Here is a 15,650-nt window from a genome sequence, read left to right as displayed (position 1 = left end):
GTATGAATGAAAGGCACATACCCTCTGCGTGTATTCACCACCAAGTTGCTTTGATTATCATTATCTCTAACATTTAGCTATACAAACATTATGAACCCTTCTCCATCCTCAAATAATCAAATAATATTATCGAAATATAACTGTCAAATATTCTAATAGGTCAGTCATCACATGTTTCACATACATTTCTCCAAAGTGTGTCCCATTTACAACACCATGCCCATGGTATGATGCAAACGTAAGAGGCTGTGCTTTGTGTACATATATACACAACACACAAGTACTTCAGATTCATAAATTACTCATCAAAATCACTATTCTCACTATATGTACAGTTCACATGTAATATAGACCATCCACTCAGAAAGCACTATTATAATTACCATAATTTAGATATTTGTACACAAATTACAAAAAATAGCATTAAAGTTTTAATGTCTACAGTATAGCTTCTTGGGGACTCTGCCTCCAGACCTGATGATCATATTCAACAAGCTAGTGTACCTCCCAGTTCATTCCAAACCTAAAACCGTATCTGGTTTTATAGGTATTATAATTATACAACTTTTCACAATTGAATTTTTATAGGGATAAATTCCACATCACCTAGGTCATTAGCTCATGCATCAAAAGATATGGATGGAAACATGCAGTCAATCTATGCAGTCAAAATGACAAAGAGTACAGCTATTACTGTAGACACTACAGTTGTTGCCAAATCAGCAGCTGTTCCATCTAATCCACAAGGTTGAGTCACAACAGCAAAGTCATCATACTTGAACGCAAACTTATTGATGGCCTTAATATCCACATCACCAGACACATAATATAACATTATAATTATTTTAATGGTGGACAATAGCTTACCTTTAAAGCTCTCTCGTTACATTGTTTTGTCATATTCCCTATAAGATCCCTGTGAAATATACATGTCATGGCTGTGTAAATTCACCTGACATGCATGTACACCTTATTTCCAAGCTGAAACACACACAGCCATTCAATTGCTAACACCTTATGACTGAAATTATAAATGGTTATATTATCTAATATAGATAACATGTTCCAAACTAAATAAGAAGCCAAAACTTCAAGTTTTTCCTCAAATTTTCTGTGATGTACCAAATTTTACCCTTGTGTAAGAAGCATGGTTCCTACACGTGTAGGTGCCATGTGTAGGAATCATTCTTACGAAATTCGACAGTGTGGGAATATTTCCAACAAAATTCTGCAAAATTTTTCAATAAAGCTTTACACATATCGGAATCATGCTTCCTACACAACTGTAAAATTCCTTCAAGCACTTTACCCCAAAATTATGATTTCTTATTAATTTGGAATATGTTAGATATATATAGCTAGATAAATTTTATTTTTTACTTAAATAATAGTATGTAATTAACATATACTCTTGGTATACTGGCCTGATTTATTCCAATAGTTCAGTTAAGTGGTTTTCAAAATCATAAGGAGACAAGAGAGGCACTTCACCTGAACAGCTAAACACATGTGGCATGCTAATAATGATATTCATGACCACCGATGTTTTACCCTAAACAAAGATCATTTGCACCAATAGAAAAGTCATAAGCTTCCAATCATTTTCCATGTCAATGTTGGAGTTCATTCACCATTACATGATGTAATTGCATACATTTCTTACTTGTTCCAATAGATATTGGAGTTCATGTTTCACCATCAGGTTGGGTATACTCTATGCTGAATTTAGTACATCTTTATCAGGTTGATATTGATCAGGAAGACAAATTGGTCCATAGCATAACTACACATAAACATATACACATATAAACTATACAACTAATGTGATATCTGCATGTACATGTACATATGGAATATCTAATAATGTAACGTGCAACTGGTGCTAAAATATTGTAGAACATAGTAGGCCTGAGCCTATTATGCTTTTGAAGTTGCCTATTATGCTTTTGAGCAATGCTTCAAAATTTCCTCTATTATGCTCCAATTATGCCCAGTTGTGTCCGATTATGCTCTAAATATGCTCATATAAAATTGTGTCTTGACTGCTCTATTAGAGTATTTAATGTTTAATGCATCTGTGAACTTTCTGTTAGGATATTTGAACATGTGGTGACTGTTTTATTAGAGTATATAGATCTTTAATCTTTTTTTCACAACGTAGCTGTAAATCAAACTTTTACTGTGTTTACACACTATCCCATTCTGTATCATGCAAAATAAGCAGAGTTTCATCCTCTCTGATAACCAATGCACAAACTTTTTGCCTATTATGCTGGCATTATGCTCAATGCTTTTGGCTACCTATTATGCCCCAAATTATGCTGGCATAATTGGTGTAGGTCAAGAACACAGAATTTTATCTTATATTGTAGCACACCTAAAAGGATCGAATGTATAGTCAATGCTGACTAGTAATGTTAATAGTATCCAGTTTATTAATAACAAAGTCATTGCCACAAATAATCAAAATCCAGTAAAGTACAGTGCATGCTATTTAAAATGGATGTGCAGCTTTGCCATATGATTATCACTCTCTCAATAGGTTTTAATCCTCATCAACTTTACTACGCAAAAAAGAAGAATTTAGATAAATGTTACCTGATTAGCGAAAAGGGGTCTTCCACACACATCATCCAATTCTATGAAGTTGGAAAACACACCATAGTGATAAAGCAATATAAAAATATTAACCTGAATCTCCATCCATTAAGCTATGTTGATGCTCACTACTGACTACATTTCAAGTCAATAGCCTTATCCAGTCTGAAGTTATAACTCGTCAAAGTTGGTAGTTTGGATGTGTGTGGAAGACCCCTTTTCACAAATCTGGCCCGTCACAAATATGAAAGTGCTATTTCATATACAGAGTACTCAATTAATTAATCAATACCTATAACTGTCATTTCTTAATATACGTACATAGGTGATAAGACCGTCTTATCACCTATGTACGTATATTAAGAAATGCAATCTAGCCTGTACAACCAAGTGGAAAAGACTAAAGAAAAATCTTCAATGCGTTTGCTTCTTGATGATGACAATCTTGAGCAGCATATCAAATGTGCCAAATTTTTAGCCTACGTTCAGTGCCACCCTGACCTGAGAAGACATCTGTAGGTCATGGCTGGGAATTGGTGAATGGCTGTTGCAGACCAGTGTGCCACACAAACCGGCCTGCCCTTCCAATTTCACTTCCAGTCCCATCAGTGCAACAGGATGGCTATGACTCTGCCAATTCAAAGGTGTATTTGAAGCTGCATCTGAATCTGATTTTGATACTGAACCTGAATCATCAAATGAGTTGGAGTCATCGGATAAACCTTGAATTAGATTTAACATACTATTTATATGCATTACATATTATTGAGCAAAATTCTTAAAATTTTACATTAACAGAACATCCAATCACACAAATAACATCAGAAATGGATTCCTTGATCCCAAATTTGCCTAAAAAGAACCTTTACTTGAATTTTTATCATTATTTTATTTTTGTGCATGTCAGCTAGTAGCCATTTTGGACTTTTGGCTCTACCGAACTTTCCCTGGACTTTAGAAAGTGGCGTGGGAGCTCATTTTGTTTAAAATACCCATATTAAACCATCAAACTTTGTTAGTCAGAGGTTGGTCACGAAACCATTCTATTAGAGTATCTTGACCTTATTTTGTACATTCCTTTAATTATTTGTAGCGGTGTGAATATAGTTTACAATTGTAGGGATTTCATTAGCTAGATAAACAGCCATCTAACCACTCAATACATCAAAGCAAAAAAAGTGATTGTAAGTGTATAACTGCTACTAATATGAGCACAATTATTTTTAGTTACTCTAATAAAGCAGTCACCCATGTTTAGATTTATTTTTGTTACAGCGCACAGCAATCCTTCAAAGAATAATTGTAGGCTTTGACGTTTAGAGTAGTATTAGCAGTACTGTATGGGCTAATGAATTCATTGCAACTATGAATCTTGTTTAAGATAATAGTGGCGACATAGTCCAGACTAAATGACACTTATAACCATATGAATATAATTTGCACTTGTATGGATTTCATTAGTTAGATAAACTGCTGCTTGATCAATAAAGCTGTCTACACACATCAATTAGCTCTCAGTACAACTATTTGTGATTTATGACAAAGTAATTTTAAAACTCTCTAATAGAGCAGTCTTTCGTTTTTAAGTATTAAATAGTTGGTAATGAGATTTCCTTGCATGCCATAAAGAGCTCAAATGGTTTTTTGAAAGTGCTGATTGTTAGTGACAAATTAGCAACCAAAAGAGCTGATGATATCTGAGAATCAATGCAATGTTGATCTATCAATATCAACCCCTAATGAAACACAAGAAGTCATTATGTTTAAGTACAGGTTACAAATTGAATGCAAAGAAAATCCTGGATCCCAGGCTGTGTAGCTCCTCAGGTATTTCCCTATATATTACAAGTGTTCTGTGGATCAAGTTGGGGTCTGGGATTTCTTTCTGCATTCAACAAAGTTTTAGTAACATGTTTCTGACTCCCTGCAGTAGGATAACGACTAATAATAATTATAAACAAAGTTGTAATGTTAGACTTTTATCATTGATTAGTGGTCTACATTCAGTCTAGTTGCATTCCTAATTAATTTCTTTTAAATTCTAATTGGCTAGTAATTTGGCTGCTTTTATTCTCCACACTGACTAGTACAAAAAACCATATTTCAACATTACGCTAATATGTTGTTGTAAGTTAACGTACTGAAATATAATATAATAGTCAAAATGTTCCCATTGCTTTTTGCAGTGGAACTTTTCTTAACAAACTCCCTGAATTAAGGACACAATAGAAAAAAAACTCCATAATAATTTTTTCCAAACAGGTCTGGTTAATACATTTTGTATCTCTGAAAGAGGAAAACCTCTATATTATAGCAAGTGTCCACTCCCAAAATGTTCGTAATGGAGAGGTTCCACTGCATTAGCAATGCTTTTTTCATACATGGCATCTGTTGTGCGCAAATCATTTTCACACAAGCAACGCCAGCTCTAGGTCACACATATTTAACACAGCACTTAGATAAACTACAAATTTCATTTGCTGTACCTCCAGGGAGAAAACCACCATGATTATGGTACAAAAAAAAAGAACAAACAAACAAACAAACAGTATGTGAATCCTTGGACAAACACGTGACCACATATCAGATCTACACATTTGATCTATTGTGGGAACAGCATGGAAAACAATGTTAGTTACATGCATAAAAATAAACAAACAACAACAAAGAACTGCACAAAAAAAACAGGGTTGATGGCCAGTTCTTTACTGCTCCAAGATTCTCTGAGATGCAGAGATTGATGTTCTAGTCATTACGCTCAGTAGGTCTCTAACACTGGCTTTTGAAATTGATAAATCTTGTTGTACAAAAGAAATTACATCCTTAATTCCTTTGATTGGTAGTGACTCAAAACACTGACTTCCACATGTTGTGTAGTAGTTAGAGATGTTTAAATGATCCAACTCAGCAAGCAGTTGTAAATATTCTGGTTTCTGTTGCTTTCGACAATACGCAGATTCAATATGTTGCCTTGAGTTGAGAACACAGGTTAACTCTATGATGGAGAATTGGAATTATAGATAATAATGTCAAGGCAATAAGGTGTTATCAGCCCAGTCAAAGATATGGTTACTTGTGGTGATTCATTAAAGCGAAGGCCCTGTAAGTCAGCACAGACATTGACATCTTGGCAATCAGCAAAAAGGGTTGTCAGCTACAAGGCCAACATGTGCAATACTTGATTATGGTGATAAGTACACTTCTGTTGAGATAGTGCCACTGGGCAACCACCCAGAATATGGGCTGTAATTAGTCTGTTGGAGTCACACAAGGTACACTGAAACCCACCTAAGAGCTTGTTCCATGTTCTGCAAGAAGACTCCAACGTTGCTAAAAGTAGAAATCTACTGTACTGTACACTGAGATGATTGAGGTGAGTTCCACAATCTAAAGTAACAGCCTTCATCTTGGTTGCGAATCGGATGATGCATTAATGCATGAAATTAAACTGAGTTTTGCTTCCCTAGATACATGGGAAACACTAGGGCAGCAAATACCAGGGTAATATAAAATTACCAGGGTGGCACTTCTTGCAAGCTACAATATATAACCACTTTTTAAGATAACATGCAACTGTTGACTCATGTATATTACATTATTTCATTACTGAGGTTTCATTTATGTGTGGATGCCATAACCAATCATACTATCAGAAAGCTCTACAAATTGGGAGTGAATCTGTAGCTGATAATAATTCAGTTAACAAGGCAGTTACCTTTTAGTTTGCAATCACTTTGGTCACTGATATGGACATATCTATAAGTTTCCCACAAACTGATTTAGCCCCACCTTCTGTATCAATCTAGCTAATTGTTCCATTGGACTTGGTATAACACCATCAAAAAGAAATGAGACACATTTGGATGGCTTCAGCATTAGATCCAAGTCTGTTGCTTTCTTGTAACACAGAAGAATGAGTGTCAAAGTTAGTAGAAATTAGTGTAGCATCATCAGCATATCCCTTCACAGAATGATCCATTGAATAAGCAAACTTAAATGAAGGCTTCCAACTTTCTTTAACAGTAGCTGGTTTACTGGTGAAAGGTGAACTTCCTAGCCCCAGGGTTTCCACTATACTTGATGGAGGTCAGATGATGTGATACTGAGCCAAAAGCATGAGAGAGAAACCATCATTATTGATGAGTCAAGATATACAACTGATACAAAAATAACTAGTAAGTGAGTGAGTCCTCACACACATCCATGGATAAGGCAATAAAATGTCCCACAAGTGGGTGTGGCAAGGAAAAATACAGCAATAAAAAGCTTAACTACAATAAATTAAGACTTAAGGCCACTCCAAATAAGACTGTAGTTTCCCGTCCTGAGGTTTTCGTTTTTCGGTGCGGGCGGGAGGCTTATTATCATTATTCATTATTAAAGATTCGACTGCTTTATTAGAGTATCTCTATCTTGAGAGGATTTCAAGGTCATGAAAATGGCTTTTTTGCAAGCTAGCAACCATTAGAACTGTTCATTTTAGGTTTCATTGTGCTTTTTAGCAACGCAAAATAAAAGGCTCCATGAGAAGTTTCCAGAAAGCAGCACAGGAAGTGGTTTTGGAAAAATAATGACAATAATGACCATTTAGTGCGGGTGCTCAGACATGATGCGGGCGGAGGACAGGAAACTACACTCTCATTTGGAGTGGCCTAAAGTGGTCAACTATTCTGGGCAATCTCTTGCCATGTAAAAGAAGACTGAAATCTACACACCGACAGCTAACTCAAAAATCTGTCTTGCATCAGATTTTTATTTATGATAGACAAACTGTAAAATATGTTCATATACGTACACCAGGCATACCAGAAACAAATCCCTTCTCATGCTTCTGTCATACTAGCAAGAACATCATACTGTCTTCTCATAGATTTATAACCCGGGTTTATAAATCTATGGTCTTCTAACTTTTAATATCTTGTGGTCGTAGTTCGTAGATGCTTCGTCTATTCGTTCTACTGTTCTCGCATCTCGGGACTGTTCTCGCATCTCGGGACTGTTCTCCAGCGGACGAGTGACAGCGGAGGTACCTGTTTGCTCAACAGATGCCGTCACAAACAAAGCTCCAAGGAACTGTAAGATGCGAAACAGTAATGTATGCCTTCCACTGCTTTCACTGGATTAGTGATGGATGTAAATTGATCAGTGTTGTAAAATTAAAAGTATGCGCGCTTGCACTTGACACGAATTACATGACCCATGACCTGAGGCATGACCGAGGGCATGACCGAGGGCATGACCCAAGATGTGACCCAAGTGAAGACCATACGGTTGCGTTTCAACCGAGGTTTCGGCTGTGTGGGTAACCTGGAAGTCTAGCTGGAAGTTGACTTCATAACGTTTTGTGATGTCAGAAATTGTGCTGTGTCATCTTGTCACATTGTGGAAATTTAGAAGTTCAGGGTTTAGGGCACGGGTTGAAGGTCGCTTCTAGGTAGGCTATAAAGCCCCTTGACAGTGGGTTCAGTATTTTTACCTGTCATGGCGTGTCCTCCAGCTACGAAGTATTTGTCAAAAGTTGAAATTCATATTTCTTGTAAAGGACTGCGAAACAAGGATACTTTTTCGAAGTCTGACCCAATCGTGTCCGTTAAGCTATACGACAAGTTTAAAAAGACTTGGATAGAAGTAGATCGCACGGAATGCATCAAGAACAACCTCAACCCAGAGTTCTCCAAGACAATATATCTTGACTACAGATTCGAAGAAGTGCAGAAAATTGAATTCAGTGTGTACGATGTGGACAACGCTACCCAGTCACTAGAAGATGATGACTTCCTTGGTTCAATGGAGACCACTTTAGGTCAAGTGATAAGTGCTAGCACCCTCACAGAACCACTTAAGAACAAAAAGGGCAGTGCGGCAGGGACAATTACCATTCACGCTGAAGAAGTGGCTGAGAGCAGAAAATGGTTGACACTACAATTTGCAGGGAGACACCTTGACAATAAAGATATGTTTGGAAAATCTGACCCATATTTGGAGTTTCACCGAGGTAACAAAGATGGCTCTTTTACTCTGGTACACAAGACCGAAGTGCTAAAGAACACGTTAGATCCAGTGTGGCAACCTTTCACGATCTCAGCTAGCAGCCTGGGCCATGGAGATGACAGTTGTCTGATAAAGGTCATTTGTTATGACTGGGACAAGGATGGATCTCGTGATCTCATTGGTGAATTCACTGCCTCACTTGACGAATTCATGGTCACCCAAAAATCTGTAAGCTGGTATTTGATGAACTCACACAAAGCTAGAAAAAAGAAATACAAAAATTCTGGTGTAATCTACATCAGCAGTGCTAAAGTATTTGACAAGTATACCTTCCTGGATTACATTCTTGGAGGTTGCCAGATTAATTTTACAGTTGCAATAGATTTTACTGCTAGCAATGGTGAACCAGATGATCCAAAGTCTCTCCATTATATCAACCCACAAGTTCCCAATGATTACGAACGTGCCTTATCCTCTGTTGGTGAAGTGTGTCAAGATTATGATACGGACAAGATGTTTCCTGCTCTTGGATTTGGTGCCAGGATTGATGACGAAGTTTACCACGAGTTTGCTCTGAATGGTAACCCCTTAAATCCTTACTGTGCTGGCATACAAGGAGTACTAGCTGCTTACCGTCAAGCCATTAAGGCTATGGAGTTATGTGGACCGACAAATGTTGCTCCAGTCATCAATCATGTTGCTAACTTTGCCGAAAAAGCCAGCCATGATCCAACTCTTCAACAGCAATACTATGTCCTGTTGCTATTAACTGATGGTGTCATCACTGACATGAAAGAAGCCAAGGCAGCGATCATCAGAGCATCATCACTTCCCATGTCCATCATCATTGTTGGTGTTGGTGATGCCAACTTCTCTGACATGAAGAAGCTTGACAGTGATGATCACGCCTTGAGTTTGGGTGATGAGGTGGCTAAGAGAGATATTGTGCAGTTTGTTCCTTTTGTTCACTTTGAAGGAGAACACGCAGCTGAGAGTTTAGCTAGTGAAGTACTGGCTGAGTTACCTAAACAACTCACTGATTATATGGCTTCCAAAGAAATCCTTCCATTACGTAGGAACTGATTTTGTAGTTAATCACTTTACTTGTGTAATTATGATCTTACTTTGAAATTATCAATGATTAATATTTTTTCTATTATACAGTCACAAATAAAGCTGTATAAATGGATATCCATAATAGGGCATGCTTAATCAAAAGCATTGTTGCTTGACGTTATGAAGATAAATTGTAAAGTGATTATATTATTACTTCTATTTCATTCACCCTGTGTATAATTAATTTTATTTTGTACCTCAGATACAAATACAGAAACTATAATTATAATTGCAAGTGTGTTATGTTGATAACCATCAGTCAGTAATGAAAAATTATATAAAGAAAAGCTAAAAATCATTCATAGGTAAATAGTTACGTGGATTAGAGTCAATGTACAAACAAGTAGGATCATTAATACTACTATCTCTACTGTTAACATGAAGCACTGCAACTGCTGGATACAATGGAGTTCTTTTGATAGATTTGTTAAGAGTTATACTGGCTACCTTCTTCCTGTTCCAAGTAAACAACAAACAATTTAAGTTCTCATCTTCACTGTGAGGTTCAATTTTACAACCTAATGTATCGCCTGTGGATAACGATTGACATCTATATGTCCGGAGAGTTCCTGTGTTATCAAGACATTCACATAACAAACCAGATAACGTGTTGTAGGCACAAGACAGTGACTTCTTTCCAGGAGCAGTGTGTAGAGGGTAATCACGAGAGACAATGCCTACATATACATTACTGGTCTGGTTTATCACATTGACAGAGAATCCTTCAAACTTTTCTCCAATGGGAATAGAAAACACTGCCATCCCTACAGCATTATTTGCTTGTTGGCTATCATAAGTTAGCACATGGCCTGAAAACATGATGTTACTAATCCGCATGGGGCTGAGGAGTTTTAGTGAAGATACAGAATGTGAAATGTTCGCAGATTCCTGGAATCTTATAGTCACCTTGTCTCCAGGAGATACTAGACCTATGACAGGGAAAAACCCGGACTGTGGTAAAGCAATTTGTTCACGACCAACTTCAGTTCCGTTTTGCAGGAACACCATACTGCACTCACTGCAGCTTGCACAATGATACCTTATTCCCATCACATCTCCTGCATGGCATATGGGACCAAATCTTGTTGCTTGTCCATTTTTAAACAATTTACCATCATCTGAATGGTAGGCAATTGAGCCTGGGTTCCAGCCTGGAGCACTACCTAGTGGATATCCCTTCTCTACAGCACCAATAATGACCGCATTGACATCTCCAAGGGAGTGGATTGTGATTTCAGCATACTTACAGTGAGCGGAGAAGGGTCTTGCACTGACAGCAGTGGCAATCATGAGAGGAGATGACGGGACATACAGTGGATGATCATACTCAAATGTTGTTTCTTGATCAGAAACATTGGTCATTTTAACACCAGATAGAACTCTCCAATGTGACCTTTGAACTGAGTGGACCATAGGCGGAGGAGCTTTAACATCAATCTTAACACATTCCCCAATGCTGTGCATGCCAATTGTGGGATAAAATTTGGCAAAAGGAATTTTGGCTGTGGTACAACCAATCTCTGTACCATTGCGAGTAAAAAACACTTGACTCTCTTCTGCACAACAATCAACATCCTCTCGTTTGTCCAAATTCAGGTTTCTAACTCCTACACCAACTATGTCACCTTTCTTCCATGGATGGCAAAACGGTACGCCAGTACCAACAGCATTAAATAGTTTACCATCGTCTCCATGAAATGCTATTGAGTCTACATACCATCCAGGGTGGGAATCTAATGGGTAACTAGGAGTGGCCAGGCCCACTGATATCCGACATCGTTGACCTGTCTGGAGAATCTCCACCTCATAATAAGACAATGACTCACCATCAACAATTTGAGCAACTTGTGCAAAGCCTATTGGCAAATTCTTAGCATTTCGTTTTCCAGTAAACATAATGATGTCATTTTTGATCAACACATTACTGGTACGGGACCAGCCAATCGCTTCACTAATAAAACACGATGGTTCCATTGGGTTGAAGTTGATTTTCACCACGTCACCTGGTCTTTCTATTGAAAATGTAGCATATAGATAAGGGTGGCCAGCTATGTTGGATGACAGTCTTTGGCTATAAATCATCATTTCATTGTGATAAAACTCGACAGCTGAAAGTACAGAATTCTCAAATTCAACTCTACAGCTCATTGTGTCGCCAAGAGCACATCTTTCCAATGGCATGATCCTCTTAGTCCCAGTGTAATGAAGTATTAGCTGACCTGATGAACTGTACATTATTCCACCCATTCCAATAATTGTGGTACTGTCAGCCATTTTAGGGGATACTCCAATGCTAGCACTAAAAGCAATGTCAACAATTGTCATACTAAAATAGCAATTCTGTTCAGACAGTGGTGTACGGGCTTGCATAACACCAGGCTCGACTACCTTCATTTTTGGTGACGCACTGTGTTCATAAAGGAAACCAGATTTGTTTATACTCCTGAAGTATCGCCACTCCCTGCCTAAGCTGAACGAGGGAAAATTAACATTCAAATGTACAACCACTGCATCATAGTTATCTCCCAGAGCAAAAGTGGGATAGAGCAGAGATGGGTGATACACATCGGTAGCATCTTTAGCATATACTACTTGACCATTAACAGCAAAATATATTTCGTACCCCTTATTTTTCTCCTGGGCTAATCTCTCCAGTGAGCCACACACAACTCTGACCCCACAGCCAACCACATCACCAGCATACAGTTTGCATACTTTCTTGCTCGACTTTTCACTGCTGCAGTGGATACAGCCGGTATTGATATGATAGGCTATTGATACAGGCTGAAAACCAGGCCAGTGGTTGTAGTACATATTAGCTAGTCCAACAGCAATGTTTGATGTATGGCCGTGTTCTACAATCTCCACTTCAAAATATGGATTATCTTCAGATAAAGATCGTGCAGCTTGTGCATAGCCAAAGCTGTTTCCATATGTTGATATGTGATTATTATGTTGTAGTGAAAGATTATGTACCTTAGCCCATCCTCGGCCGATCACAGTAACAGGTGGCCACAAGGAATGAGCATTTAACTTCATGCGGTAACCAGGCTGTGCCTTGATTTCCACCACTGGCACAACATCTTCAGCACTGAATTCACAAGTGTCAAGAGAATAGATCAAAAAGTCATTAGCAGTGATAAAAAATCGAGCAGAGCTTTCAACAACACTACTGCACTGAGATGAAGCAATGCCGCAACCAATGTAATCTACAGTAGAAGAATCCACTGGAATGTTAGCAATAATTGAAGTATTAAATAGCACATTGTTCTTTGGAGTCTGTAAACACACTTGTGTAATTTCACTAGAATTGGCTGAAACAGTTTTGAAACCAAGTTTCATGGTGACAGCTTCTTTCTTTGAAGGATGTCTAATTTTGAAGTATCGGACTTTAGTCGATGGAGCAAATTCCACACTACCACGCTGATTTTTGCCAGTTAACGTCAGTACATTACCAGTCACTTTAACACCCTGTACAGCTTGCCACTCATATGGGAACTGTGGTACATCAACTACAAGTGCAGCATTGAGATCAATATCTACCATAGAGGCTGCAGTGTGCATTCCTATGGTTGGGAAGAAGCCACACGTTGGTACATGAGTCATTTCACAAGCAATCAACTGAGAATTCTTTGTAAAGAATACAATGACATATGGTGATGAAGGATTTGTAGGGTATACCAACCCACAGCCGAAGATGTCTCCATCATTAGTACACAACAAGCCAACATTGTCATGTGCAGAATTGTGAAAAATGTTACCATCATCTAAATGGTAAGCAATGGAGCCATCTCTCCATCCTGGTTGCATGTCAAGGGCATAATCTCTTTCAGCAACACCAATACCAATACGAGGATGCTCTTCACCACCTCTTTTATACACTCTAAGCTCAAAGTACCTGTGGTGAGGAGTCAGTGGAAAAGCTGCTTGAATGGCACCAACTTCATCAGTGTTGCTATCACCACTATATGCCACTAAACTATTGTATGCTGCCGCACAACGAGGGGACACTCTGCAGATACCCCATGGCTCTCCAAGTTGCATTGGTGGAGGCCACCAAGCTGGAATATCTACTTGAAATGCTTCATCAGTTGATGCACATTTTGATGTGATCATTGGATACAATGCTTCATCCCTTGAGCAAGAAATATTAGTACGATAAACCTCTTGATTGTCACATGTAAAGAACACATCAATGTGACCGTTATTCTTTGATCTGGGGTCAATGCCAACACCAAAATTGCTGGATCTGACTAAACTGTCCCACACATTTGGCGTGAAGTTGTAAACATTACTGTGGTCTTTCTTCACAATCCCAACTATTGGACAGAACAAAATGTTCCTTTGAACAGAGGCAACAGAAATGTCAACAGCATTCGTAGGTAGCAATGTCAAGCCAATGGAGAACTCTGCAAATTCATTGTTCCTCTGTCTTAGTGTAACCGTGTAGTAGTGGTCTAACAATGTCAGTGGAACTTTATACACTGCAACTGCAGTACATGGCTGGCCATGACCCACAGTTGTAAATACATTATCCTCTACGTGTTGGCCAAGAGAAGTAACCCAACTTGGATCAATCTCATGATCCACATCAATATTTTGGTAACCATTGGGCAACGGATAGTACTTGAAAAAATCAGATGGCTTTCGTCCCACTCGGTAGTGAACTATGAACTCCACTTTTCCCCCTGAAGTTCCAATGATAGGATGCAAACTGCCAGTAATGGCACCAGTAGATGTGGCAGCAATTTGCTTAGCATTCTTGTAAAATGTGAGGGGAATTTCTTTAGGTGTACTAGAAAACTCAAACTTGTGTGTAACATTCACTAAACAACCGATGACATCACCAGAATGGATTGGTACGGTAGACAGAACAGTGACACCATCACACTTGACCACACCGTTACAATGTATAGCGACAGATCCTTTACTAGTGCCAGGAAGGGCATTACTGGGATAATCCTGTACAGCCAATCCAATGGCTGTCTCATTGTCTTGATCTAAATGAACTACCTCTACTTCAAAATAGCACAGTCTCCTTGACAGCGACGGTTGAAACATGATATATCCAGGACCACTTGAACTTGACATTGATTTGAAAAGTTTCTGTCGTGGATCATAATCCAAATTTGACTGAAACAAAACTTGTTTGGTAGCTCCTTTAACAATCTTAGTAGATAACAAACTTAGGGGCTGAGCTGAACAGCTATCAGCAGGATACGATGAAGATGGTTCTGAGAAGTTTTCGACAACAGAAAGATGAACTTTTTCACCAGGAGTCATCAAACCAACTATAGCATAAAACCCTCCATCAGGTACTACAAGTTCTCTGCTACCAAGTTCCCTGCCATTATGTCGGAACACAACAATAACAGACCTCTCACTGGCAGCTGGTAATAGCACACACTCAATACAATCATTAGTAACACAAGGTCGACCAAATGGGACTCCATCTGAAGAATTGATAAAGATATTACCACTGTCTCCGTGAAAACCAATTGATGTTCTAGCCCATCCAGGGAGAAGAGTGTCAGGATAATCTTTATGACAGAATCCAGCTGCAATGTAGCACTTGCTGCCTGGATCAAGTATTGAAACTAAGATTGAGGTACCCAGTGGTACAGGATTGATGGAGCGTATTGTACCAATGTCTTCTTCTTGAAGGGAACTGGTACCAACATATGAGACTGCTCCATTACCATCATGGTACAGTTTAGATATATCACTTATAGTCCAGAATCTATCAAACTCCGCCAACTTTCCGGATTTTGCCCCCGCCGTTTGTCTGGATCTTGGAGTTGGCATTGTACAACACAAACCTTGCGATTAACAACAATGAAGTAACTAGTTCTGACACAAACGTATGTCTTACTTTGTAAACTTGGCAAGTAAGATTTCGATTAGGAAACGAGTAAGGAGTCACGAGATGGCTTTAACGGTGCGCG

At 38.5% G+C, this 15,650-nt stretch overlaps 1 protein-coding gene, 1 long non-coding RNA gene and 1 pseudogene across 2 annotated transcripts; 1 reads left to right on the top strand and 2 right to left on the bottom strand.

Moving 5' to 3' along the window:
• Window positions 1-379: 379 nt before the first annotated feature.
• Window positions 380-1,785, bottom strand: LOC136263382 (uncharacterized). Its single transcript, XR_010704609.1, has 3 exons — window positions 1,664-1,785; window positions 868-916; window positions 380-799 (listed from the first exon to the last, which is right to left on the bottom strand). It is a non-coding gene; the product is annotated as an uncharacterized lncRNA (long non-coding RNA).
• A 6,017-nt stretch (window positions 1,786-7,802) lies between these two features.
• On the top strand, window positions 7,803-9,893 carry LOC136264022 (copine-3 pseudogene; annotated as a pseudogene).
• A 14-nt stretch (window positions 9,894-9,907) lies between these two features.
• Window positions 9,908-15,650, bottom strand: LOC136264020 (uncharacterized). The gene is made up of 2 exons (XM_066058696.1): window positions 15,578-15,650; window positions 9,908-15,524 (listed from the first exon to the last, which is right to left on the bottom strand). Exon 2 carries the CDS (start codon window positions 15,508-15,510, stop codon window positions 9,994-9,996), a length of 5,517 nt encoding a protein of 1,838 aa, XP_065914768.1. The 5' UTR covers window positions 15,511-15,524; window positions 15,578-15,650; the 3' UTR covers window positions 9,908-9,993.

This window comes from Dysidea avara, chromosome 8 (assembly GCF_963678975.1).
Source record: "Dysidea avara chromosome 8, odDysAvar1.4, whole genome shotgun sequence".
Lineage (NCBI taxonomy): Eukaryota > Metazoa > Porifera > Demospongiae > Dictyoceratida > Dysideidae > Dysidea > Dysidea avara.
Note: the sequence above shows the minus strand (reverse complement) of the source record. Positions and strands in the feature narration are given on the sequence as shown.